General features: G+C 53.8%; 1 protein-coding gene and 1 long non-coding RNA gene across 6 annotated transcripts; both read left to right on the forward strand.

Annotated features, from left to right (window-relative positions):
• On the forward strand, window positions 1-24,561 carry UNK (unk zinc finger). 5 transcript variants are annotated; one of them, XM_070393072.1, is made up of 16 exons: window positions 1-137; window positions 12,174-12,383; window positions 12,707-12,883; window positions 13,026-13,156; window positions 13,646-13,781; window positions 14,177-14,294; window positions 15,149-15,233; window positions 15,767-15,909; window positions 16,460-16,660; window positions 17,127-17,192; window positions 17,618-17,792; window positions 18,854-18,955; window positions 19,098-19,286; window positions 21,581-21,762; window positions 22,282-22,539; window positions 23,202-24,561. In XM_070393072.1, exons 1-16 carry the CDS (start codon window positions 34-36, stop codon window positions 23,355-23,357), a joined length of 2,433 nt encoding a protein of 810 aa, XP_070249173.1. In that variant the 5' UTR covers window positions 1-33; the 3' UTR covers window positions 23,358-24,561. The 5 variants fall into 5 exon arrangements, with proteins under 5 accessions (XP_070249173.1, XP_070249174.1, XP_070249176.1 ...); XM_070393073.1 differs by having other exon boundaries at window positions 16,460-16,624; XM_070393075.1 differs by having other exon boundaries at window positions 22,282-22,552; window positions 23,202-23,323.
• LOC138993743 (uncharacterized) lies at window positions 1,165-9,626 on the forward strand. The gene is made up of 3 exons (XR_011468338.1): window positions 1,165-2,595; window positions 3,513-3,768; window positions 5,473-9,626. It is a non-coding gene; the product is annotated as an uncharacterized lncRNA (long non-coding RNA).
• Window positions 24,562-25,042: the final 481 nt, after the last annotated feature.

Raw genomic sequence — 25,042 nt, forward strand, 5'->3', positions numbered from 1 at the left:
AGGGGAGCGGCGAAGAGGCAGGAAGACAGGACCATGTCGAAGGGCCCCGGGCCCGGCGGCTCCGCAGCTTCCTCGGCGCCCCCGGCCGCTACCGCTCAGGTGCTGCAGGCACAGCCCGAGAAACCGCAGCACTACACGTACGTAGAGCCCCCCCCCCGCCGCGCGCGCACGCCTGACGTCAGCGGCCAGCGTGAGTCACGCGCGCAGGGAGAGCGCGAGGCGGCCTCTCCCTCCCCCCTTCCTCCTCCGGCCCGGCTCAGACCGGTTCCAACCTGCTTGGGCCGGTCCCAACTGCCTTCAACTGCCACCAACCTCTGGTCGGGCCGTGGGGCGGGAAACTGGTCGCCGCCGCCGAGTGGGGAAGGCGGGAGCGCGGGCTGCGGAGTGCACACATCTGAGGCCGGGCCTTCGAGGCCTAACTGCTCCTCAGACCGCAAACCACAGCACCAGGCGCTTGCGGGGCGATAAGACGTCCAAGACACGACCAGGACGAGATCCTCAGGGCCCGGCCCTGGAGCCAGCTGGGAATGACGATTTAGCACCAAGTCCAGGCGTTTTGTGTCCCCAAGGCCCGTATGTTTCCCACGTACACAGTTGACCTCACAGGCACCCTGAGCATGATGGGGTCCAAGTCTGTTCTCAGGCCCAACCGAAATGTGGCATCAGAGGGGAAGCCCCACATGCGGACACTGCCCGAGCCCAGCCAGACGGGAGACCGCTTCCCGGGAGCCTGCTGGTGTCCAAGTGCAGGTCCCTGTAGGCCCCTGTCGGCCCCTGTCTTCTTCCTATGGCTTTGGAAGGCACGTTGAGCAACTGCCTAGTGCTAGGTGCTCTGGGAGAAAGAGAAGAGGCCCCTCCTATTAAGCAAAATGCTGGTTTCCACTTTCCCCGATGGCCTTGGGTGCCTCGCCCCCGGGGCTCCTGCGTGATGTGCGCGTGTAGGAGGGTCCCCGAGTGTATGCACCTCGGGGCTCGCTGCAGGTTTGCAGCGTGGGGGCCGCACCACCCTTCAGAGCCGCTGCGGAGCCCAGAGCAGGAAGCGTCTGTTGGAGCTGAAAACTCAAGGAGGAGCTCTGGCCACAAGTAAAACCCATCGGGGAGCAGTTCTGGGGCTGGGGGCATCCGTCTGGCCTCTGTGTGAGGTTCTCCGCCATCGCTGAGATGGTGTGAAACGTTCCTGGCGAGAGGCCGGGAGGCGGACTGGTGCTCTCGCTCACTTTCCCACGCGCTGTGGCCTCGCTGGTCCTTCCTCCGCCTCCTTGTTGCGGTGATGGGGCCTTACCCCCGAGAATGCTGATCAGGCAACAGTATGGTCTTGGGGTGCAAACCTCGCATAAAGTTGGAACTTTATCCTCTCTGGTTGCTCAGATCACGTTTCCCAGGAAAATGCCCGTAACATTGTGAGTGAGTCTGGTTTCGGCAGCCTCTTTGGGTGTGGTGTTGCCATGGCGCAGGCTTTGCGATGGTTGTGGAGGTGACAGGTGGAACAAGTCAATAGCCCGGTGTAGAGAAATGTTCATGTCCGAGTCAATGTCCTCATTTGTTGAAAATCTCCCTTTCCCTTCCTCGGTGGGGGTGAGTGCAGGGTGAGTAGGCTTGGCGCTGGAGGTGGCGTGTAAAGCGACAGTGAGTTTGGTCGGGTGGGTGGAGATTGTAGCTGTTTCCATCCATTTTCTGTAACCTGTTCATGTGTGTGTGTGTGTGTGTGTGTGTGTGTGTGTGTGTGTGTGTTTATCTCTCCAGAAATCAGAGATAGAAGTCAGCTGTCTTCCCTCATAGATCTATGGGCATCCAGACGCTGTGATGATTGGGAAGACTTCCTCCTCTTGTCTCCCCAGGTTTGAGGAGCAGGGAGCATGAGGGCACAGATGATGACACCAATACACTTGTTGGCTCTGGTTATTATCTTTTCAAGATGAACCCATTTGTTGTTTTGGGGGGTTAGGGTTAGGATACAGGAACATTTTATTTTGATTTCCGTGTTTGCTGTAAAATTTTGAGCTGCCCAGAAATTTTTCATTGTCCCTTGCAGCATGAATTTCCAGAATTTGTTTCAATCTGAATATGACCTTAGCTAATGTATGGATCCCGTCAACAGATAGCTATAGACCTTTTTTTTTTTTTTTACGTTTTTTTACCTGTCAAAATTTTATTGTACATTAATTATGTGTATTTTTTATAACTGTATTCTTTGAAGTTATGTGACATGCAATACTCTTTGCAGTAATCTGGGAGAAATTTACATTAAAACTGAGTCCCACTCATCCTAATGCCTTCCTGTATATTTCCCTTTATTCTTGTCCCACAACTAAAGTCCTAGAGTTCAAGCCCTCCTTTTTCTAAACCAAGAGAATTATTCATAACATAGTTTGAAGAATAATTATTGTGTTGGTATTTTTTTAATCTCTTGAATAATCTTGATTTAAGGGAAACTTTGAAATAATCCTTTCAGCAGGCACTTGTGTTAGACCTGAGGAATCTGACCCTTTTAGAAAATGGTTATATCAGGATTTCCTCTGTTGAGCAGCTCCAAGTCATGATGATGTGCATATGTTAGTGCTCTTCCAGTACAAGAGCCATGGGATCTCTTGCTAGGTAATTTGTCTTTTTATTTCACAAAGATTAAATTTCATCCAGGCTTATTCAGAACAAGATCATTATTTATATTAGAAAAGTTGTATTAAACAAATTTAAGAATGGGAAATTTTGGAGCAATTACATTCCAAAATATATCTGCAAATTTAGCTAACTTTGGGCTTTTTACTGTATAGCAATTATATCATTGTTTTGACCCTATAAGAGTCTTAAATACATTAAGTCATATTTGGATTCTTTCACCTGCAGTTGATTCTCAAGCTTATTAATGCCCCGTGTTAAAGGGAAATGAAATTGTAGTTCCGGGAAGGTTTCTTGGAGTTTTCTGGCCACTGGGGTATTTCTTACAGGTAGACAGGGGATGAATGCTTTATAGCTTCATTTAGCCAAGTGTCATTTTAATTTAGGACTGTTCCCTGGGCATCTTTAAACAAGGATAATGTAGCAGTGCTTCCATAGGGAACTATTTTGAGGCAAGTTTGTTAGTTTGTACATTATATAAATGTCGTGAACTTCACTTAATTGCATCTGATTGTGTTTTAGAAAATCCAGGAAATGAATATGTATTTAAATCATTATTGCAAATTATAATAAAATTGTGAAGATATTACTAGAGTACAACTTGTTGCACAGCAGGAGTCACTGGAAGTGTTGCTTAGCAACCTCAGCAAGAATGAGTTAACAATAAATATTTCTGCATCTTGTTTACTTATCAAGTAGAACTAACTTCTTACAGAACTAAAATTGAGAGTTCATTGCAGCCTTCAACCAAACCCACAAAATCCCTATTAATAAGTGTTAAGTGTCCATGCTAGTGGTAGACTCAAGCTTAGTACCTAGTTGATATTTGCTATAATCTAAATTAATGATTAAAGTGAAGATTTGCTTAATGGTTAAGTTTTTTTGTTTTAATCCAGCTATGTTAGATACTAAAGAAGGCTTCCCCACAATCCATATGCATCTGCTTTGACTGGTGGTTTCTATCAACCTACAAAGACTGTGACTTATTGGTGAGGGCAGCTGGACAACTCTGAGAGCAACTTAGAGAAATCCACCTTGGGCACACTCTGTAGAGGAACTCCTTCTCTGGAAATAGCGCCCCAGATAAGTGCACAAAGCAAGACACCCTCGTGGACCTACTTCCTCCCGCTTTCAACAGCCCGCTGCCTGAAGGTGAGGCCTCCTTCCTGTGTGTCTTAGGAGCCATGAGCTCACTTCGGTCATGAGAGCCCTGCAGCCAGAGCACCGCGTCTGCAGGCTTTCCTGCCAGACTTTGCCAAAGTTACTTTTCTCACTAGGAGAGACTAGGTCAGAAGAGGGATAGAAGGAAGTTGCCCTTCTAGTTATGTTACTTTAACTAGTGGCCTGGTTTAGGGATTATTTTCCCAAATGGGGCAATATTTGCTTAATTATTAAGTTTTTTTTGTTTGTTGTTGTTTTAATCTAGCTATACTTGATATTAAAGGAGATTTCCCCACGTATGCATCTTCGATATCTTGAAATTGCAACAATGGACAGCTATGTTAATCATTGTAGATTGTCTTCCCTTCTTTTAACATCTTGGATGAATTAGGGAACACTAATGTGTTACGTGAAGATGGATGTTGAATGTCATTTTCTCTGCTGTTCTTAATCAATTGGTAAAAAGTTCAAGTTGCCAAGAGTTCGGGTTTAGTAACCTTATGGACAATGTAGCTTTATTGTTTTCTTACTATCTAGATCAGCCGTGGGCAAACTACGGCCCTCGGATCCGGCCCGTTTGAAATGAATAAAACTAAAAAAAAAAAAAAAAGACCGTACCCTTTTATGTAATGATGTTTACTTTGAATTTATATTAGTTCACACAAACACTCCATCCATGCTTTTGTTCCGGCCCTCTGGTCCAGTTTAAGAACCCATTGTGGCCCTCGAGTCAAAAAGTTTGCCCACCCCTGCTCTAGATACTCCATAGATTCACCCAACCAAACATCTTAAATACTTGCTTGGGCAACAGATGTGTAGAGAAACTTTGGGTAAAATCAGTGCATATTGCAATAGATATAGGGGATATTTATGGGGTGATGGAAATGTTCTGGAATTGGTGAAGGTTGCACAACATGGTAAATATACTAAAAGCACAATAACGTGCACTATAAAATGGTGATTTTTATGTTGTGTAAATTACATCTCAATATTTTTAAGAAAGGGTTTTAAAAAAAACCAATGCATGTGAGTCCCTACTAGTAGAGAGTCCTTAGAGCACATGGCCCCTCGGGCCTGGCCGCAGCATTCAGTGTGGCAAAGCCTGCAGTTTGTGAAAAGCTCCTTGGCGCCCTTCCCCCTTCTCAGTGTCTTAGCCCTGGTGTAGCCCTTCTAGTGAGTGCACTCGTGTTGTAAGTCTTTGGAGATGCTTTTGAGATGAAAAGTGAATAGTCAAGTTTGAGACTCCTGGTTGTTGGTAGTTGTACTTTAAATTGTCTGAATTGGCCCTGTATTGACCAGCAATGCACTGGCCCTTTCCTCCCTTGGAAAGTAAAATTAACTTCCTCCCTGTAAAAAATTTGTCTTAATTGCCTCTGAACTGACAGCCATTATAAGAAACAAGCGTATTTCCCCATTGTCTTTGTAAAATGAATTGTGTTATTTCCTAGGGTGGGTGGGAGATAGAAGAGAAGGTGGCTGTTCTGCTAGTCTAGTCTTCAGGTATTGTGATGATTGGTTTAATGTTCACATGGGCATTTAAGGACAGGCCATGTGTTTTAGGCATTTAAAATGATATCAGTAAAAAAAAAAAAGTGATATTGGGGGCTATAATATTTTAGTTCAAATAATCACAACAGATTTTTTAATTATTTCTCTATAAAATCCCTCAACTTTCACTCCTTTTTTCTTTGCCAGTGTGTAGAATTTGACAGCAGTATCGAGAGCTGATGAGGAGGAGAAGATGGAAAGGAGTCTAGCAACTTAAAAATCTCATAGCATTCTCTGTGAGGTGACTTTTTCTGTTGGTGGCGCAATTTATTTAAGATTTAAAGAAGATACTAAGGCCTGTGATAGTATCATCATGTCATATCTGAGCTTATTGAAATGTTTCCTCCCTTTCCTTATTCTTTATATCACAGTTTGCTTTTTGTATTCTTAAGTTGACGCGTTTGTTTCCTATTAGTACTTGAAACACCATATGGCCACCATGAGTCCTAACAGAATGACTTCTAACGAGGAGGGGGAAGGCCTGTGTTCCCACCTTCCTATGACATTTTGGCCTGTTGACAAAACTACCCCCCTAGTTTTAAAGAGTATCTAAGCTTTTATTAATTTTGGTAAGAGCATTGCTATATCTTTTTGATGTCACTTTTATTGCTAAGAGGTGCTAGGCATTTATTAGCCTGTCACCTTATGATTTGTCTAAGTCAAATCTACCCAAACATAATATAAATTAGAAACCTGTACTTGTATATTCTTATTAAAAAAACCCACACACTTAAATTTTACTATTGAACTGAGAGTCCTTTATAATGAGTACATAAAGTGAATATTAAATAATCAGTGGAGTGTGTTAGAATTAACATTTCTGTTCTTATTTTTAGTGACTTATTTCATGGTATTGTAATTATGGCCTGTCAGACCTCCCTGACATGTTCTGAACGAAAAGTTTCTAGTCACTTATGCTTATTTGTTGCTACTCTTGTTTTCCCTGTAGCTCAGTTAAGAAAAACGTGGTGAAGCCCTGGCTGGTGTGGCTCATTTGGCTGAGTGTTGTTCATGCACCCAGAGGTCCACAGTTCGATCCCAGGTCAGGGCCCGTACCTGGGTTGTGGGTTGAATCCCCAGGAATGGGGTGTAGGACGTAGCCAATCGATGTTTCTCTCATCAATGTTTCTCTCTCCCTCCCTCTATCTTTAAAATCAATAAAAACATTAAAAAATAAAATAAAATAAGGGTACTGACTCCAAGGCCAGGCTGTCTGGGTTTGAAGCCCAGCTCTGCCACTTAGCTGTGGGACACTGGACACGTGACTTCCCTCTTAGTGTGTCAGTTTCCGGAGGATATCAATAGTTCCTGTCCCATGAAGTTACTAGAAGGATTAAGTGAGTTAATATATGTAGAGAGCTTAAAGCGGTGCTTGGCACTTAGCACCATGTAAGGACTGTACTGGCCAGTAACGGAACGAGGCCCACGTTAATGCTGTCACTTGCATGCTGTCTCCCTCGGCAGCCATAAGCAAATGCTTTCTCCGGCCACATGCACACTAGAGTAGATTCTTCAGGGCACAGGGCACGGGTGGGTCAGGGTTGTCTTCAGAGCACACGCCTCTCTCCGCATCCATTTTCACCTCAGTCCCCATTTTCCGTCTAGCCTCCATCATGCTGCCTGTATCTACACAATGGATTTGTGCTGTAAACGGATCCGCTCTCCCAGGGCCAAAGACTGTTGCACAGAAAACACTGTACAAAAGAACACATCAATGTAGTTTAAATGTGATACTAAAGTGTTCATCAGCTTGGAGGTTTTTCAGGCCATCTGTGATGGGAAAACTTTGAATCAAGTCAAGGTGTTCCCTAACTTAGGGAGCAGTGGACCAGGGTTTTCAGTGCTCCCCACACATTCTCCAGGTCAGTGGCGTCAGTGCTGCTTACAGGAACTTTCTGCAGTTTTACCAGTTCTAGGATCCTTAGGGCGAGGGAACAGCAATAGAAAGAAGGAACCAGGAACACATAGGGCTGGTTATATCAACATTTCAGCGTTCATGACTCCTTAGTTCTTGGGGCCAGGACTTTGTCCGTGAAGCGTGGGTGAAGTCATTTTCTAGCGAGTGGCTCCCCGGCCCTAAAGCATTTGCTTACCTAAGTGCCCATAGCACTTGTGGGTTCCTGTGTGTGTATGTACCTATCTCTGTAGGGCAGTGTCGTTATTAAAGAGGTTCATTCTGGCCTTACCCACAGCTGCTCTTTGGCTGAAAGCCAGTTACAGGATCAAAGCCTGCCTTAAAGGTGCAGACACACTGAGAAATTCACTAGACGCGTATTTTATTTGCTTTCTTTTTCTGCCAGAGAGAATGTTAAACCAGGATCACTTCAGAAGATTTGGAAGCCAAATCTCTATAGCTCTATAGCACTTTATCAAAGTTGTCCAAATATTTGCCAAGCACCAATTTTAGCTTTATTTGGCCTCGTTTTTAAAAAGTAATTTTTTGGCAACTTCCACTGGTATGGTTATTGTTACAAAATTATATCGTTTCTGGGTTATGTTTGATGTCAAAACAATGTATGTCCTTACAAAAATGAGTTTACTACTAGTAGCAGTTTACCTAAAGCTCTTCAAAACAGAGAAAAGATTTTCAACAAATTTTAAGATATTTAAGATGTATGTATATTTATATATAATATATATATACCACACACACACTTGTGTAATTTAGTATTCTTAATCTAATCTGCTCTAATTCCCCTTGAAGTTAAAAGTATTCTTCTCAAACTTAAAAATGAAGAATCTTTGCTAAGCCATTAAGTATGAACTCTATGACTAAATTTCTCTAGGAATATGTATGGGGGGGAGAAAGTAGCCAGTAGGGTTTATATGAATATGGACAATAGTAGATTATAGATAAGTGTCGCTTGAGGTTGTTATGAGGATTCCACAACATAAATTTACAAAGTTTAGGAAAATGTATGGTGTTTAAAGCGTACAGTTACTATATTGTTCACTAGCAGATAATCTGCAGAAAATTTTTGACTATGGTGTTAACAAGCCATTAAGATCAGTGCTGAACTTCACTCCTGCTTGGGGATTTAACCATCATCAGTCAATTCCTTGAATTTTTGTCAGAAATAGAAGCTGACATGCCTTACTACACAACAATTTGATGGCTTAGCAATGGTAAAGTTTTCTTGTAATTTTTTGAGTTCAGGGCTGATACTGAAATTTTTCTGAATGAGAAGAATCATTTTTAACTACTATTGTTGAACAATGAATGGCTTTGGAAATTAGTTTTTGCTGCAGACTTCATAATGTTTTTAGTGAATTCACTCCAAAATCACAAGGCAAATAAATCATCACTTACATGCAAACTTTGTATTGCAGTAAAGTCACTTGGACAACTAATGTTTGACACGTACGTTGTCACGCTGCCTAATACACTGAACTGTCAAAAGTTGCACCACAGGTGAGATCTCCATTTGTACACAAATTTACCACAGATGTGATTTCCAAACACAAATTACAGTTCTAGCAGGGATCTTGCATGTTGATGTGAATACAAAGGAAATTTCCATATTTCAGAATCCATTTACCTGTGCACCTAAGCAGCCTTCAAAATGAAATATGTAAAATGTTATTACAGAATTAGCCTTAACAGATGAACATTTATAATTTTGATGAAAGGAACCTCAACCTGGCAAGTATGATCTCTCCCAAGTCCATTCTTATTAGTAGACCTGTATTACAAAAACATTGTAGCCAGTTATTCTATTTTGAATATCATCAATAAAAAATTTGTGGAAATTTGTTTTCTCTCTTGTTATATAAGTACCTACTTAACATCCTCAATTTGATGTCTTGACCCTCTGAGTCTAAAATATAAAATACTTAACTATCTGGTCCTTCACAGAAAAAGTTTGCTGACCCTGCCCTAGAGTTGAGTTTGTTGGGAGGGGAGCAGGTCCTGGCAGCAGTGAGGCCAGGAAAGCATGTTCCAGAAGCAGCGGGAGCTGGATTCTCAGATTCCAGCATCAGCTGCTCGGTCCCTGTTGCCTTCACGTACACGGTGTTGCTGCCGGCATCTCTGAGGCCTTCCTGCTGATTCCCTGTGTTCACAGTTCCCCGCCCCTCCCCAGAGAGGGACACACATGATGAATCTGTCCAGTGAGGCGGTTGGAATGGGATTTGAGGTTTAGATGGGAGTCAAGATGGTGGCTGAGCACTTGATTTAAGTGCTATAATTTACTGACTTACTGTTCATCCCTTCTGTGTCATCACTGTTGGTTTAGGGGGCAAGTGTTTACTTTTAGATTTCAAGTAGCCTGAATTTTGCTGTTTATTTAGAATTTCAGAAAATAAAGATACTCCAATAATGTTGAACGTATTATTTGGTTTTTTAAAAAAACTGGATTTGATTTTATAAGTTTTGAGAGAAAAGTATTAATAGTTTTGTAAAACAATTTATTTTTTATTTTTTAAAATATATTTATTGATTTCAGAGAGGAAGGGAGAGGGAGAGAAACATCAGTGATGGGAGAGAATCATTGATTAGCTGCCTCCTGCACATCCCCTACTGGGGATTGAGCCCGCAACCCAGGCATGTGCCCTTGACCGGAATCGAACCCGGGACCCTTCAGTCCACAGGCCGACGCTCTATCCACTGAGCCAAGTCGGCCAGGGCTGTAAAACAATTTAGCACGATGATACGTTATGATGCTATCTATATAAAAATACTGGGAGGAAATTTACCAAAAGGCTAGCATTATTAGTGGTGGGATGAAGGGTGATTTTGCCCTTTAAGTGGGCATGTTACTTCCATAATAATCCTTTACATGTACAAGTGAACCACTATTGGGATAATTAATGTGATGTTTTTGGGAAGGAGTGAAAGCTGGTCTTGCTTTAAAGCCAGCCCCCAGTGGGGCAAGCATGAAGGCGCTGCTCCTGAGCCAAGTGAAGCTCTGACCAATTGCTGTGTCCTCCAGGCTCTGTGGAGCCCCTCTGCTGGCCAGAATCGTGGCTTTCCCGGCAGATCTATCTCCTCAGGGCCTGAGTCGTTTCGGACTCCTCATGGCCACAGTAGGCCTCTCAATTTGAAGCTATAGTCCTTTCCCTTGAGTGCCTGGCTGTGTTCCTGGGAGGTGGGAGTGAAGAATTTAGTCCTATGGCCCTGTGCCCTGTGCCCTCCCCAGATCTTGGAAGATGGAGGGGTTGGTGGGTGAGTCTTCCCTCCTTGGTTAGACCCCTGGACCTCATGGGTTTCCTGAGAGCTGGCTGAACTGAACAGTGAGTCTCAGCCTATTTCGTTTCTTCAATCCTGGGCGTTCACACCTTTAAAATGGAAAGATGGGTCGGAGCTCAACAGGACAGTGTGCATTTCCACTGATCATTTCTGTTTCACTTCAATCCATGAAAATACAAGAGTGATTTCAACGTGGTTTTCTCCTTGCCTTGTGGGCACTGCCTTGCCCATTGGCACAAGGTGAAGAGCGTGGGGGAAGGGGGATTTGGTTCTTAGGTGGCGGATGGTAAGTTCCATTAGTGACTTAAGCAGAAGGTTAGACGTTTCCTTCATCACATTAGAGGTGATTGAAAGTGGGCTCTCTGCTGCCTAGACTAGGTCCTTGGGGTCTCCCCTCCTGAGGGGCTGGTAGCAGAACTGCCTGCCCTGTCTGCTGAGGCCAGGCTTCCTGCACTGCCATGCTGCCCATAGGGAGGAGGCCTGGCTTCAGGGTCAGTGCTCTGCCGCTGGTGGCAGCATGAAACTGCCGCTGGTGGTTTGTGGACTTGGCCCTTTCTGAGACATTTTTATATCTTGTTATAGTCATCCAGCAAATGTCCCATGTCCTCCAGCTCCAGGTGCTGCTCTAAGCCTGGACTGTTGCTTCAGGTCAGGTGTGGCTCCTTCCACACTCCCTTCTGCCCCTTCTAGAAGCATCCTCCTCCCTGTCATCCAGAGCTCTCTATGGAGTATTTGTAGCTTCTTTGTTAGGGCCTGAGGGAATGAGTACAGGCTGCACACCTGCCTTGGGGGAGGGGTGGCAAGTCTAGGAAAGCCTCCACCTGGACCCGCAGAGTGAACAGATGGCTGGACGGATGCTTTGTAAGGGGGAGGGGGACTGGGGCCCTTCACCGGGTGGCGCATGGGAGAGGGGCTTTGGGGATGTCTTGGCTGTCACGTGCAGAGCGAAGGAGAGAGGTGAAGGTTGGGAGGAAGCCAGAGGCCAGACAGCCCCCAGGTGCCCAGGACAGTCGGGATGTAAATACCCAGCTGCTGCGGGTACACCTTTGGGAGATGAGCGGTCGGCCACAGGCAAGGCTGAGGGAGGTTTTCTTCAGATGCTGCTAACGCGAACTCCTGCCCAAACACTCCCCTGGGCGGTGCTAGGAAATGCCTCTGCGAGGAGGTCGGTAGACAGGACAGTAGGACTGAGTCAGTAATTGAGAGGATGCCTTGTGACCTGGGCTCTCAGCTCCCTACAGCAGCCTCCCTGGCCATCAGCCTGGAGCCCCAGGCTGCTCCTGGGACAGGGAGGCCTCCAGCAATTGGCAGGCAGATCTGGGCAGCAGAGAACCCCGCAGGGAGTCTGCGGGAGGCTCCTCACACTCTGGTTTGCAGCCTTTGATGGGAAACCAGGAGCCTTCACTGGTCACCATGGCAGACAGCTGGCTGCGAGGGCCCTGAGGTCCCTGGTGCCCACCCTTCAGGCGGGCTTAGGACCTGGGCATCGGGAGAGATCCGCAGGCCGAGGTCCAGCCTTTGCTCTGGGCTCTCCTGGTGTCCCCGTGACACTAGCACCCAGAGCAGGGCCCCCGGGGGACATGTATGTGGCCAACTTCTTGCTGGGCGACCAGAGGCTTCATTCTCCGCCCCGGCCCGCCCCACGGGGCTCTCCCTGCAGGTACCTGAAGGAGTTCCGCACGGAGCAGTGCCCGCTCTTTGTGCAACACAAATGCACGCAGCATCGGCCCTACACCTGCTTCCACTGGCACTTCGTGAACCAGCGCCGCCGCCGGTCCATCCGCCGTCGGGACGGCACGTTCAACTACAGCCCCGACGTCTACTGCACCAAGTACGACGAGGCCACGGGCCTCTGCCCGGAGGGCGACGAGTGAGTGTCTCGGCCGCCCTCAGAAGTGCCCCCTGCCTCCTGGGCCCGAGGTCCTAGGCCAGGCAGAGTCTGAGCAGCCAGCTGCTTTGGGGGGCACTGTTGCAGCCTGGCCCGGCTTCCTGTGGCCTGGACCTGGGGGAGGCCCCTCTCCTTTTCCCACTTGCGGGAAACCCTACACGGGCCTTCCTCCTGCTAAGCCCAAGGTGGCTCTCACCACCAGTGCACGGCCGCTCAGCCCAGCACATCCTGATAGACACATGGACAGACCACCTTCATTCAGCTGCAGGGGCCACAGCTGAGTGACCACCCTTTCCATGTTTCAGATGCCCGTTCCTGCACCGGACCACAGGGGACACTGAGCGCAGGTACCACCTGCGTTACTACAAAACTGGAATCTGCATCCACGAGACGGACTCCAAAGGCAACTGCACCAAAAACGGCCTGCACTGCGCTTTTGCCCACGGGCCCCATGACCTCCGCTCCCCCGTCTACGACATCAGGTGGGCTGGACGCCACGCCACGCTGGGGTGATGGCTGTGGGCTGGGGTGGGGGCCTGGCTGCTGGCACGGTGAGTACCACACGTGGATCGCAGGACTGGATTGCATGCCCCTCATGCCCTCCCCCCTCTTCTCTCCTCCCAGGGAGCTCCAGGCCATGGAGGCCTTGCAGAACGGCCAGGCCACAGTGGAGGGCAGCATCGAGGGTCAGTCCGCTGGGGCTGCAAGCCACGCCATGATAGAGAAGATCCTCAGTGAAGAGCCGCGGTGGCAAGGTAACGGTGGCCACAGATGCCAGGCCCCTCCACCAGGCTTGTCCTCACCCTGCTCCTACCCAAAGGATCGGCTCACCACCACCTCTACAGGGAGGGCAAACCCCCTCACCCCCCTTACATCCAGCCAGACAGCCCCAGGGGCACTTCTGGGGAGTTTCCCCAGACATGCCTTGCTCTGCTCCCATCATCCCAGGTGCACCCCAAATTTCTCAGGGGCTTTCACACATGCATACTTGTGCATGTATGTAAGTACATGTGTTCTTGAACCGCCTATGGGCGCCCTTATCACCCTGTGAGCATTATGTCCAGTGAGGGACAGCATCCTCCTGACGTCTGGCCTGGCTTATCTCAGTCTCCACTTTGGCCCGTGAAAAGGCGGCCCTGCTCCTACCTCTCTCAGGAGCCTCAGCTCCTAGACCCTTCAGTGGCTTCTCCTTTCCCTTTCCCTTCCCCCACCCCCCGCCTGACCCCCGTCTCTGGCCCGTGCAGAGACCGCGTATGTGCTGGGGAACTACAAGACGGAGCCGTGCAAGAAGCCACCGCGGCTGTGCCGCCAGGGTTATGCCTGCCCCTACTACCACAACAGCAAGGACCGGCGGCGGAGCCCCCGGAAGCACAAATACAGGTCCTTTCCCAGGCAGGGCCGCCAGGGAGGGAGGGTAGCAGGGATGGGGTCCAGCAGGGTGACTTCCACTGTGCCCAGGGACAAGGGGCTGGTCAGGATAGCAGGACGGGAGCCCCCCGGGTCCTCCCAGCAGGAAAGGAGGATCTGGGGTCCGGCCCTCTGAGGCCCCTTCAGCTCTAATCCAGAGGGTGTCTGTAGGGCTGAGCCATGATGGAGAAAGTGTGGTGGCTGTGGCGTGGCTGTCCTTGGGCCCCATAGTGCTCAGTGGGAGGAGCTGGGTGACGGGCAGAGCAGCAGGGCCCGCTTCTGGCCTCCGGGGAGGGATCTAGTTGGCATCCCTCACATCCTGATCTCTCCCTCTGGCATCCGTGTGCCCCACCCTCTCACTGGACCAGGTCGTCTCCATGTCCAAACGTGAAACACGGGGATGAGTGGGGAGACCCGGGCAAGTGCGAGAACGGAGACGCCTGCCAGTACTGCCACACCCGCACGGAGCAGCAGTTCCACCCGGAGGTGGGCCTGGGGCAGGTGGCCTCACACAGCCTCCTGGGGAAGCAAGGCAGAGCCCACCCTGACTCCATCCTGGAAGAGGGAATAGAGCCACAGGCTCCCCAACCAGCAGTGCCTAAAGGGGCCCTGCCCCCTCATTCAGCGACTTCCCTGTTCTGAGCCACGCTCACCAGGCAGCCCTGTGCTCCCAGGCTGTTCCCCCCAGGCCTGGCAGAGAGCACAGCGCCCTGGCCATGCTGGGTTTTGCACCGTGAGTGGTCCTTACAATCCGGGTAAAAAACAAAGCCCTGGACAGGTGTGTTCCAGACCAGAGCCTGTGAGCCTGCGCACCAGCAGCCTCGCAGGCATAGTTCCCCGGCCTCTGGCCCATGGCCTGGCCTGGAGCCATGTCAGTGTGTGAGGTCTTGTGTGGGTACACAGAGGCACATGCTGTCCCTTCCCTGGTTCCGTGGAGCCCAGCGCACCCTGAGAGAGATACACGGACAGACCACCTTGTGGGCCACAGGCAGCAGGGTGGGAGGTTAGGCCCAGCACAGGTCCCAACCCAGGATGCCCTGGGCGAGCAGGTGCTACCTGCGATCTTGGCTCTCTTAGTGCCCAGGGGCACATTCGGGGGCACAAACCAGCCCTGGCCAAGGCCCTGAGTGGGAAGCAGCATGGGAAGAGCCCTGTGAGGGGGGTCAGGGCCGGTCTGATCCCAGGAGGGAGGGTGCCCTCGGCATGGGGTGGCAGTGTCTGCTTCAGGAGTGTGAGTAGGAAGCTGGCAGGGAGACACCTGGGGAAGTGGAACGGGAAGGAGAAGGAGATGGCTCTCTAACCGCCATGCCGGGGGCACCCTGCCTGCGCTGTCCCTGCAGATCTATAAGTCCACCAAGTGCAACGACATGCAGCAGGCGGGCAGCTGTCCCCGAGGACCTTTCTGCGCCTTCGCCCACGTAGAACGTAAGCTGCTCCCCTTGTCCTGAGGCGGTGTCCTCGCCCCGCTCCCCTCCTCTACCCTGCGCAGGCTCAGGCCGGGGTGACACCCTCCAGGCCCTCCAGGCAGGCCCCGGCAGTCACCCGTGCCACATGCGTGGCAGACGTCACTAGCTGAATGTGGCTCTGCCCTGCTGAGCCCTCCCTGCTGAGAGCAGGGCTGTCCCTCAAAATACCACGCTGCCCCTGCCCCCTTAGGTCCGATTCGTGGCTCAGGCTCTAGAGTCCTACAGTCGGGGCGCAAGTCCCCGCTCCTCGGTTCCCCAGTCCGTCACCTCGGTGGTCTTCCCATGCCTCCCTGAGCCTCAGTTTCCTTGTCTATAAGATGGAGACTGTGGTCTTGTCTTCATTGTGAAGACTCGCCGTTAACACAGCTGGCACACGTTATTGGTAGAGGTCAGGTGAAGCCTTCCCTTTAGGTGCAGGGACGCAGGGTCCTGGGAAAGACCCAGGTGCGTGTCTGGCCCAGAGCCTGCCGACACCTGCCCCGTGTCTTGCAGAGCCGCCCCTCAGTGATGAGCTGCAGCCTTCCTCAGCTGTGTCCAGCCCCACGCAGCCGGGCCCCGTCCTGTACATGCCATCTGCTGCCGGAGACTCGGTGCCCGTGAGCCCCTCCAGCCCACATGCCCCTGACCTCAGCACTGTACGTGCCTGTCCAGGGGATGGGTGGGCACCTGCCTCTCATGTCCCTCACCCCTCTCAGCCTGGGCTTGGGGAGGAGGCCTTGGGCTTCTCCCCCCTTTTATTAATGTATATTTTTATTGATTTCAGAGAGGAAGGGAAAGGGAGAGAGAAATAGAAACATCAATGACAAGAGAGAATCATTGATTGGCTGCCTCCTGCACGCCCCCCACTGGGGATCGCGCCCACACCCCAGGCGTGTGCCCTGACCGGGAATCGAACCATGACCTCCTGGTTCAGAGGTTGACGCTCAACCACTGAGCCACGCCAGTCGGGCTGAGCTTCTTCCCTTTCTGCCCCAGGGTTATTTTCTCTGTCAAAAGTGGGTGGTGGGTGGGGCTTAGTGTCCCCAGAGCCTGCATTAGTCAGCCTGGGTAGTGCTGGTAGAGGGGACAAAGCCCCCCGCATGAGGTTCTGGGTCTCCTGGGTGGGCTGCTGCCCGTTGGCAGGTGGAGGGCAGGCCGTGCCCTGGCCTGCATTTTGCCCACCGACCCGCCCCCTTCCTTCCGCAGCTCCTCTGTAGAAACAGCAGCCTGGGCAGCCCGTCTAACCTCTGCGGCTCCCCCCCGGGCTCCGTGAGGAAACCCCCAAACCTGGAGGGCATTGTCTTCCCTGGAGAGTCCGGCCTGGCCCCTGGCAGCTATAAGAAGGCTCCTGGCTTCGAGAGGGAAGACCAGGTGGGAGCCGAGTTCCTGAAAAATTTTAAATGCCAGGTAAGGGGTGAGGGGCAGCCGGTGAGGTTAGCCTTCTGCGCCATGGAGCAGCATGACCCCAGCTAGGAAGCCCCCTCCTCAGCCTCCAAGACTGAGCAGAGTGAGGAAGGCCGGCCCTTTTTACAGATGAAGATGGGAAGGCTAGAGAAGCTGAGCACCCCACCCGGTGTCACAGAACTTTAATGGGGGGGACCCCACAGCCGGCCTTTGCCCTGCCCTGTGCTGCCTGATGGGGCCGCCCCTCACTGGGCTTCTCTGACGCTAGGAGAGGCACAGCCCCTTGGTTCCTGGGCGAGGGAAGGAGTAGTCATGGGAGGGAGAGCCAGGGGCATGCGCGTGCAGGGGGAGCCGGTGGCTGTCCCTGCAGCCTCAGTGAGCCATGGCAGGCGGGTGATGCTTGGAGGACTCCTGGGCTCAGAGGCCTCCACAGCACCACATTCAGCTCCTGCTCTCTGACCTTCCTCAGGCCAAGTTAAAACCCCACTCCCTAGAGCCCAGGAGTCAAGAGCAGCCTCTGCTTCAGCCCAAACAGGTACCAAACTCTCAGCCCCCTTCTGGCACCTGCTGTGGCCAGGCCAGGCCCACAGCCCCAGGAGGCTACAGAGAGCGGGGGGCATGCTTTCCCCCCAAGTTGAGGGCAGGATTAAGGTGGGGCACCAGCCCCAATCCAGACAGGGTGGGTCAGGCCCTAGAGCCCCTCACCTCCTAGTCACTCAGCAGTCAGTCAGAAAATACTCACTGAGTGTCTACACTGCCAGGCACTGGGCTCACTTCTCCCTTCCCCTATGCAAGACTGTGGGGTGAGTGGCCCTGTGACCTCCAACCTTCCAACCAGGTGTTGAGTGGGTGGGGCAACCAGACTAGGGCTGACGCCCCATTTCCTTCTGCCCCACCCAGCGCCTGGCCGGGGCCTCCTGGGCGGGCATCTCATTGCCTCTCCTTACTCTCTCGTTGCAGGACATGCTGGGCATCCTCCCCGTGGGCAGCCCCCTGACCTCAAGCATCTCTTCTAGTATCACCTCCAGCCTGGCAGCTACTCCCCCTAGCCCCGCGGGCACCAGCAGCGTCCCTGGCATGAATGCAAACGCTCTGCCCTTCTACCCCACCAGTGACACGGTAGAGTCGGTCATAGGTAATTAGGCCGTTTCTGTTGCCAAGTCCAGGCCTGGATCTGGACTCAGAGGCACGAGGCCTCTGGAGTGAGACTCGGGCTTTAGACATCTGACTGGGGTCGGAGGGCAGGCACTCTGGCCTTTGGGCTAAAGAGGAGATGGGCCCTAGCCGGTCTGGCTCAGTGGATAGAGCGTCGGCCTGCGGACTGAAGGGTCCCGGGTTCGATTCCAGTCAAAGGCATGTACCTGGGTTGCGGGCACATCCCCAGTAGGGAGTGTGCAGGAGGCGGCTGATTGATGTTTCTCTCTCATCGATGTTTCTAACTCTCTATCCCTCCCCCTTCCTCTCTGTAAAAAATCAATAAAATATATATTAAAAAAAGAGGAGATGGACCCAAGGTGTAGGGCCAGGGCCAGCCCTTGGAGCACAGCCGCCCCTTCCCTGGGCGAGTGTGGCCTCCTTCCACGACAGGTGTCCTGCCGCGCCCACTGCCTCACAGCAGGGTTTCCTTGTGCAGTGAACAGGCTGCACGGTGCCCTCGGGGTCCCTGGCCATCGAAGCTACGGCTCTTCCCCTTCAGCATCACTGATGGGCGCCACTTTGTGCCGGGCCCTAGTGTAGAGACGGGGTTCCAGACCCGAAGACATCAAGGAGGGACACTGCTCCACCCTCCGGGGCCAGTCAGCAGAGGGGAGAGCACATTTGTCGAGCACCTCCTATGCTTTAGCCACTGAAGGCCCAGAGACGAGCCTGCCCTCAGTATTCAGAGATGAGACGTGTGAACCCTAACATCAGGAGGCAGGAACCAACCCCCCGGGGGGGTCCAGGAAGGCTTCAGAAAGGAGACCATGGAGCTGGACTGGCTAGGCAGACAGCGTCGGGGCTCGTGTGACAGGAGCAGCCCAGCCCCAGGCAGAGGCTCAAGAGAGGACGGTCCAGTGGGACTGGAGTGTGAAGATGAGGCGGGGGCAGGAGATGAGGTGGTAAAGGGCAGGTGGGTTCAAGCGGCGAGGCCTGGCGCTTGGGGATTGCGTGCCCCGGGAGGCTGGGAGGCTCAGACCCTGATCGCTCTGCTCCTAGAGTCTGCCCTGGATGACCTGGACCTCAACGAGTTTGGGGTGGCCGCCCTGGAGAAGACTTTCGATAGCAGCACCGTGCCCCACCCGGGCAGCGTCACCATCGGTACTGGGCTGCGGTGGGCAGGGTGGCGGGAGGGCTCCGGGGGTCCGCCTGGCCCAGGGTGGGTGGATGGAGCAGTGCCCTCCTTGGCATGGCCCCACATGGCTTCCCTCCCTCACCTGGCCCCTCCCGGCCTCTCTTGCAGGCGGCAGCTTGCTGCAGAGCTCTGCGCCGGTGAACATCCCGGGCTCCTTGGGCAGTTCCACCTCCTTCCACTCAGCATCCCCGTCCCCTCCCGTTAGCCTCTCGTCACATTTCCTGCAGCAGCCCCAGGGCCACCTGAGCCAGTCAGAGAACACATTTCTGGGGACCTCAGCATCACATGGATCTTTGGGTAAGAAGTGGCGCACGGAGACCTGGGCCAGGAACGGGCTTTGGAAAGTGCCTTTGGCCTCTTGGTCCAGGGCTGGAGACCGTGCAGAGGGGAGGTTAGAGCCGGGCTCTGGGTTGGGAGGTGTCAGGCTCCCGTCCCATGCCTCCCTTAGCTGTGTGATCCCGGACAGGTGATGGTCTCTCGGCCTTAGTTTCTCCTGCTGTAAAATGGGTATCGTGGCAGCACCCACCTCATACGGTGGTGGCGAGGCCTGAAGTGTTAGGCACAGGCCAGTGCGCACTGAGAAGCAGCTCAGAGCCGCCAGGGCCTGGTCTGCTCCTCATGTCAGTGTGGCAGTTCTGCCCAGGCGCCCGGGGCTCCGGAGGCAGGCTCACAGCCGCCGGTCACAGCGCCTGTCCCAGGAGGCCCAGGGAGAGATCTGACCGGCTCAGGCCTGGCTCAGCGTGGCCTTCCTGGCGGGCAGAGGTACCAGGGAGACCCTGCTCCAGGCCCGAAGGCCTTTGGCTGGACTGGGGGTTCTGGAGGGCAGGGCCAGGCATAGTGGTTGGAGGTGCGTGCAGACCTGCGGCTCCACTAGCTGCCACGTGTAGGAACGCGAATATTCACGGAGGTAACAGCCAAACCAGTGACAAGCAGAGACCAACCTGCTGCCTCTCCATAAACAGCAGCTGCTACTTCCCCACCCCCCACAGCTCCTCAAGCTCAGAAACCCCCTCCTTGGAGGGCGCTGGCACCTGTGCACCCGGCCCCGGGCTCTGACCGGGTTTGGGACCTTCCCTCATCTCACTGCAGAGGTCAGGGCGGCACAGTGATTTCCTAGCACCTTTTCCGTTTGTTTGTTTGTTTTATTTTTCAGTTAGTTTACTTTTGTGTACAGCATAGTGGCTGACAGGCACATCCTTCACAAGGTGCCCCGTTTCCCGCCTGGCACCGGTGGTGATTACGGCCTGACTGACCACATGCCCGGCGCTGTGCTTGGCCTCCCCGAGCACCTGCAGTTAGAAGGTGTCTGTTCTGTGTTGACACTTCAGCCTCCTATTTGTCTGACTTGTCCCCTGTTCTGAAGGCCAGCAGCTCTCACACTGGCCACACATCCCTTCCTTCCCCAGGCGGTCACTGAGCAGTTTCATAGGTACAGTGTGAGCTGCACTGTCCCTGCTGGCCTGGCGCCGTGCCCTGGGGGAGGCAGGGGACAGACATGAGGTCATACTTAGAGCAGTTGTGTGGAGTCAGAGGACTTGGGCTGGGATTCAGAATAAGAGAGGAACCTCACCTAGAGGTCAAGAGGGCCCTCTGGGGAGAGGAAGCGGGGGGAGGGGGGTATAGGGGAGATGAATGGTGATGGAAAAAATTAAATAAATAAAAAATTTTAAAAAGAGGGCCCTCTCTGAGGAGTGGCTGCTCTCCGAGAGAGCCAGTGCGCCGAGCGTGGGGCGAGGCGGGGCAGCGCTTGCTGCTGGGTGTGTGTCGGTGCAGTGATCTGGTCCCCGCCTCGGGCAGGCAGCTGGGCTCTGAGCCAGTTCACACGGCGGGGTCTCCACACAGGACACGCCGTCATGTTGCGGGTGCACTGGTGTTACTTGGAGGACACTGTCTTAAATCCATTTGGTTCCAGAAAATCCTGGCTGGATTCGTGGGAAAGGAGGCAAGAAAGGAGTCCCTAGAATAATGGGGGCAGGATGAGGCCAGAGGTGGCTGTGGGTCCTGCTCTGGAGGCTAGGGCTGCCCCTAGGACCCCGAGAAGGGCACACAGTGTCAGCCAATGTCTGGGGGACAGGTGAGTGGGTGAGGAGCGTGAGTGGGCCGCCTGGCAGACTGGAAAGGAGGCCGTGGGAGTCAAGCAGCCTGTGTCCTGGCCTCCACTTACTGCCATAAAGCAGGGGTGGCCGCGGGCTCTGGCTCTTCCTGCTCCGCAGCTCTGCTGTCATCTGAGGCCTGGCCTGTCTTTTCCCCTGACGCCCCTCCTGGCCCTCACCCCGGGCACATGAAGGCTCCCTCCGTGTAGTCTGAAGTCACCACCACAAATGAGCACCTTACAGGCTGCTCTCCCTGCAGCGCTCCCCAGGGCCGAGTCACCCCATCCTGCAGATGAGGATGTTGAGACTCACAATTTAAGTGGCAGCTGATAAGTAGCAGTTGGCATCACAGTAGGTCCGACCCAACTGCAGCACCTACAGGTCCCCACCAGACTCTCCGGCCTGGCACTGGCAGAGCCTGGCACCGAGGCCCCTGGGAGCCCTGGCAGGGCCGGGTGGGCCTCCAGAGCACTGAACTTCCTCCCCTCCCTGGGGCAGGTCTGAACGGCATGAACAGCAGCATCTGGGAGCACTTTGCCTCTGGAAGCTTCTCCCCGGGCACATCCCCTGCCTTCCTGTCAGGACCCGGGGCTGCCGAGCTGGCCCGGCTTCGGCAGGAGCTCGAGGAAGCGAACAGTACCATCAAGCAGTGGGAGGAGTCCTGGAAGCAGGCCAAGCAGGTATGGGCCCCCACGCCCACCCTCCCCAGGGCCTGGTGGCATCCAGCTCGTGTCCCTCACACAGGGCACAGGGGGTGGGAGGCCAGGGTCCCTGAAGGACAGAGCAGAAACTTGGTTTTGTTCTCCTTCCCCCTGGCAGGAGCCTGGGTGGCTGGTGCCCCAGACCTGGAGCTCTGAGCTGTTCACGTGGTCTGGTCCCAGCACCACTTGGGCTCTCCTAAGAAGCCCTGACTCCAGGGCTCGCGTCCAGGTTCTAGGTTCTGAGATGGGCTCTCTGTCGAGGGGCAGCTGTTCCGGGCCCAGCCCCCTTCCCTGTCCACGGAGGGTCTCCTGCAGGTCCTGAACCTCCCTTCTCTGCAGGCAGCGTCAGCTTCCTCCTTGCCCCCTCCCCAGACAGCTGACCCAGCTCCCCAGCAGGCCCCGCAGCCACAGTGGCTCATACAGGCCCCCAGTGCTCCGCTCCCAGGGGACAGGGGGGCAGGGGCCACCGTGACCAGGTGCTGCGTGTTTGGCCCACAGGCTTGTGATGCCTGGAAGAAGGAGGCAGAGGAGGCTGGTGAGCGGGCCAGTGCCGCGGGCGCCGAGTGTGAGTTGGCCCGGGAGCAGCGGGACGCGTTGGAGGTGCAGGTGCAGAAGCTGCGGGAGGAGCTAGAGCGGCTACACTCAGGGCCCGACCCGCAGGCCCTGCCCGCCTTCTCCGACCTGGAGGCCCTCTCGCTCTCCACCCTCTACTCCCTCCAAAAGCAGCTGCGGGCCCGCCTAGAGCAAGTGGACAAGGTCAGCCCAGGAGGTCAGGGAACACTGGGTGGGGGTATCCGAGGCCACAGCCAGTGTTTGGACGCTGGTGGGTCCTCGCTGCTCCGGGGACGCCATCCTGCTGGAGGGGAGCTAGGAAGGGAACGCCACTCACTGGGGAGGGAGGAAGCAGGAGGTGGGTCCGCGCCCACCCCAGCACTTTTGAGGGCAGGCGCGGACCTAAGTCACATCCTGATGGCTTCTCTGAGCTCTGCACGAACCAGCAGACGTTCCAGAATGGGGAGGTCCCCAGAGCTACCCTGGCTGCATCCTGCGGCGCACAGGGCATGGGGGAGGCTGGGGGTCCCGGAGAACAGCAGACACTCACAGGTGGCCATGCCCCCTCAGGGCTGTCTGCCCTCTCCAGGCCCTGTTGTCCTCGTTTGGGGACCTAGGGTCACTGCAAGATCAGTGTGAGGAAAAGCCCTCGGGATGGGGCTGCAGAGCAGCCTGGCCCTCCCTCCCCCGGGCTCCGACTCCCCCACTCAGCCCACAGCCACAGCGGAAATTTGGAGTCTTGAGATGATGTGATCGGCCTGACCCTGACTTGTCAGCCAGGGCCTGCACACATGCCTCTTGAGCACTGTGCCTCAGTTTACTGACCCAAGGCCAGGCCAGTGAACATGATGTCCCTTTCCCCGCAGGCCGTGTTCCACATGCAGTCGGTGAAATGCCTTAAGTGTCAGGAGCAGAACCGAGCGGTGCTGCCGTGCCAACATGCCGTGCTGTGCGAGCTGTGTGCCGAGGGCAGCGAGTGCCCCGTCTGCCAGCCAGGCCGGGCCCATGCCCTCCAGTCGTGACCCTGCAGGCCCGGCCCCGGCCTGGCTCACATCTTCCCACCTAGGACTTTTTAAAGTATATATATATATATATATATATATATATATATGTATGTATGTATGTATATGTATATGATTATGTATATGTATACATCTCCGTGCGTGTGCAGGTATGCGTGGGCGAGCAGTGTGACAGTGTCTGTGTGTATATCTGTGTGTAGATATAGACACACACTTTAAAACAGACTTACCAAGCACTTTTTAAAAGAAGAAACTATTTTGCAGTCCTCCCCTGCCCACTCCCACCTCCCCCTCCCTCTTCTCTGCCACCTTCGGCAGGGAGTCCGTTTATCTCTTTTATATGCAGGACTAACTATTTTTAACTTTTCCTGGGGCCTGAACAGGGGAGGTGGGAAGCTAGAAGGGGCCAGGGGAGAGGAGAGGCCTTCAGGGCAGGCCCTGGTCCCCCACCTCGTAGGCCAGGGCCAGGGGCTTGGAGGCCCAGGTAGACCTGCTTCTGGCTGTGAGGCCTGAGGGGAGTGCTGGGGTCCAGGCCAGCCTGGCTCCTGGGTTTACCAAATGCATATTTAGTTCGGGGCTGGCAGGCCCAAGTAGCCCCGCTCCCAACCCCAGGCCCTTGAAGCCCTCGAGGGTCAAGGCCTGGGAGTTGGACCCCTCAGGTTCCTGAGGCAGGGGGTCTGCCTCAGTCCTCCCCGTCCCCAGAGCAGCCTCCCTGGCCCCAGGGCCACCCACCAGGCTGGCACTGCCCTCTCCGTCACCCCCTGCTGCCTTCAGCTGTCCCCCCTGATGGCTGCGGACTGAGGACCAGGGGGCTCAGGCCCTGCCCTCCCTCCGCCAGGAGGGGCTCCGAATGCATTCCTTGGTGCTCTCTGAGTGCAGCTGACGTCCTGCCGGTTCGGCCGGACGCCCGTGTGCATGTGTGTGTGTGCCTGTCCGATGTATAGTGTGTCTTAGCTTCCATTTTAAAATTGTTCTGTACAGACAGATGCAGCGGGTGGAGGGCGGAGTGGTGCAGGGCAGCCACCCGCTGCCGGCGCTGGGTGTCTGGGGTGGGAGCAAGAGCGCCGCAGGGCTCAGGCCCCAGCCCCCCTTGTGCTCAGCACGAAAGGGCTTTCAATGAATTAAGTGAAAACTTTCTTTTTTTACAAAAATGCAAAAATCAACAAAGCTCCAAACTTATTGGGAATAAAATATGAACTTGCAATGGTAGCTTGTTTGCATGGGGCAAGGGCAGTGCGGCCCCAGCTGAGGGCCCCTGGACGAGGGGGTGGGCCAGCTCAGCTGTGCCTGCCAGGGCCCTGGCCCCCACCTGGCTGGGAGCTCTGCCCCGGCTGAGGAAACAGCTTGTACCCCCCCTGTGTCCCCCCGCTGCCCCCCCCCCCCCCCCCGCAGCTGAGGCTGGGTGCCTGCAGAGGTCCAAGGGCTCCCAGGCCTCTGTGGTTGCTGTGGGGACCCTGAGCCCCAGACAGAGACCTCCTGGCCCTACGACTCTCCTCTTTAGGGCTCAATGGACAGCTGCCACTGGTTTGTTTCCCAAAGGACGCAGGGCCCTAGTGGTTTCTCGGAGGAAACCAGGGCTTCTCATAAAAACATGAAGAGAAAGGCAGGCCCAGAGAAGATGTCCCGCCCTCCACCCTGCCCACTGAGGGCCGAGTCCCAGCCTCTGAGCCACTGCCTCCCTCCCC

Source organism: Myotis yumanensis, unplaced genomic scaffold, assembly GCF_028538775.1.
Source record: "Myotis yumanensis isolate MYYU_CA2020_CCGP unplaced genomic scaffold, mMyoYum1.0.hap1 SCAF_16, whole genome shotgun sequence".
In the NCBI taxonomy this organism is placed as follows: Eukaryota; Metazoa; Chordata; class Mammalia; order Chiroptera; family Vespertilionidae; genus Myotis; species Myotis yumanensis.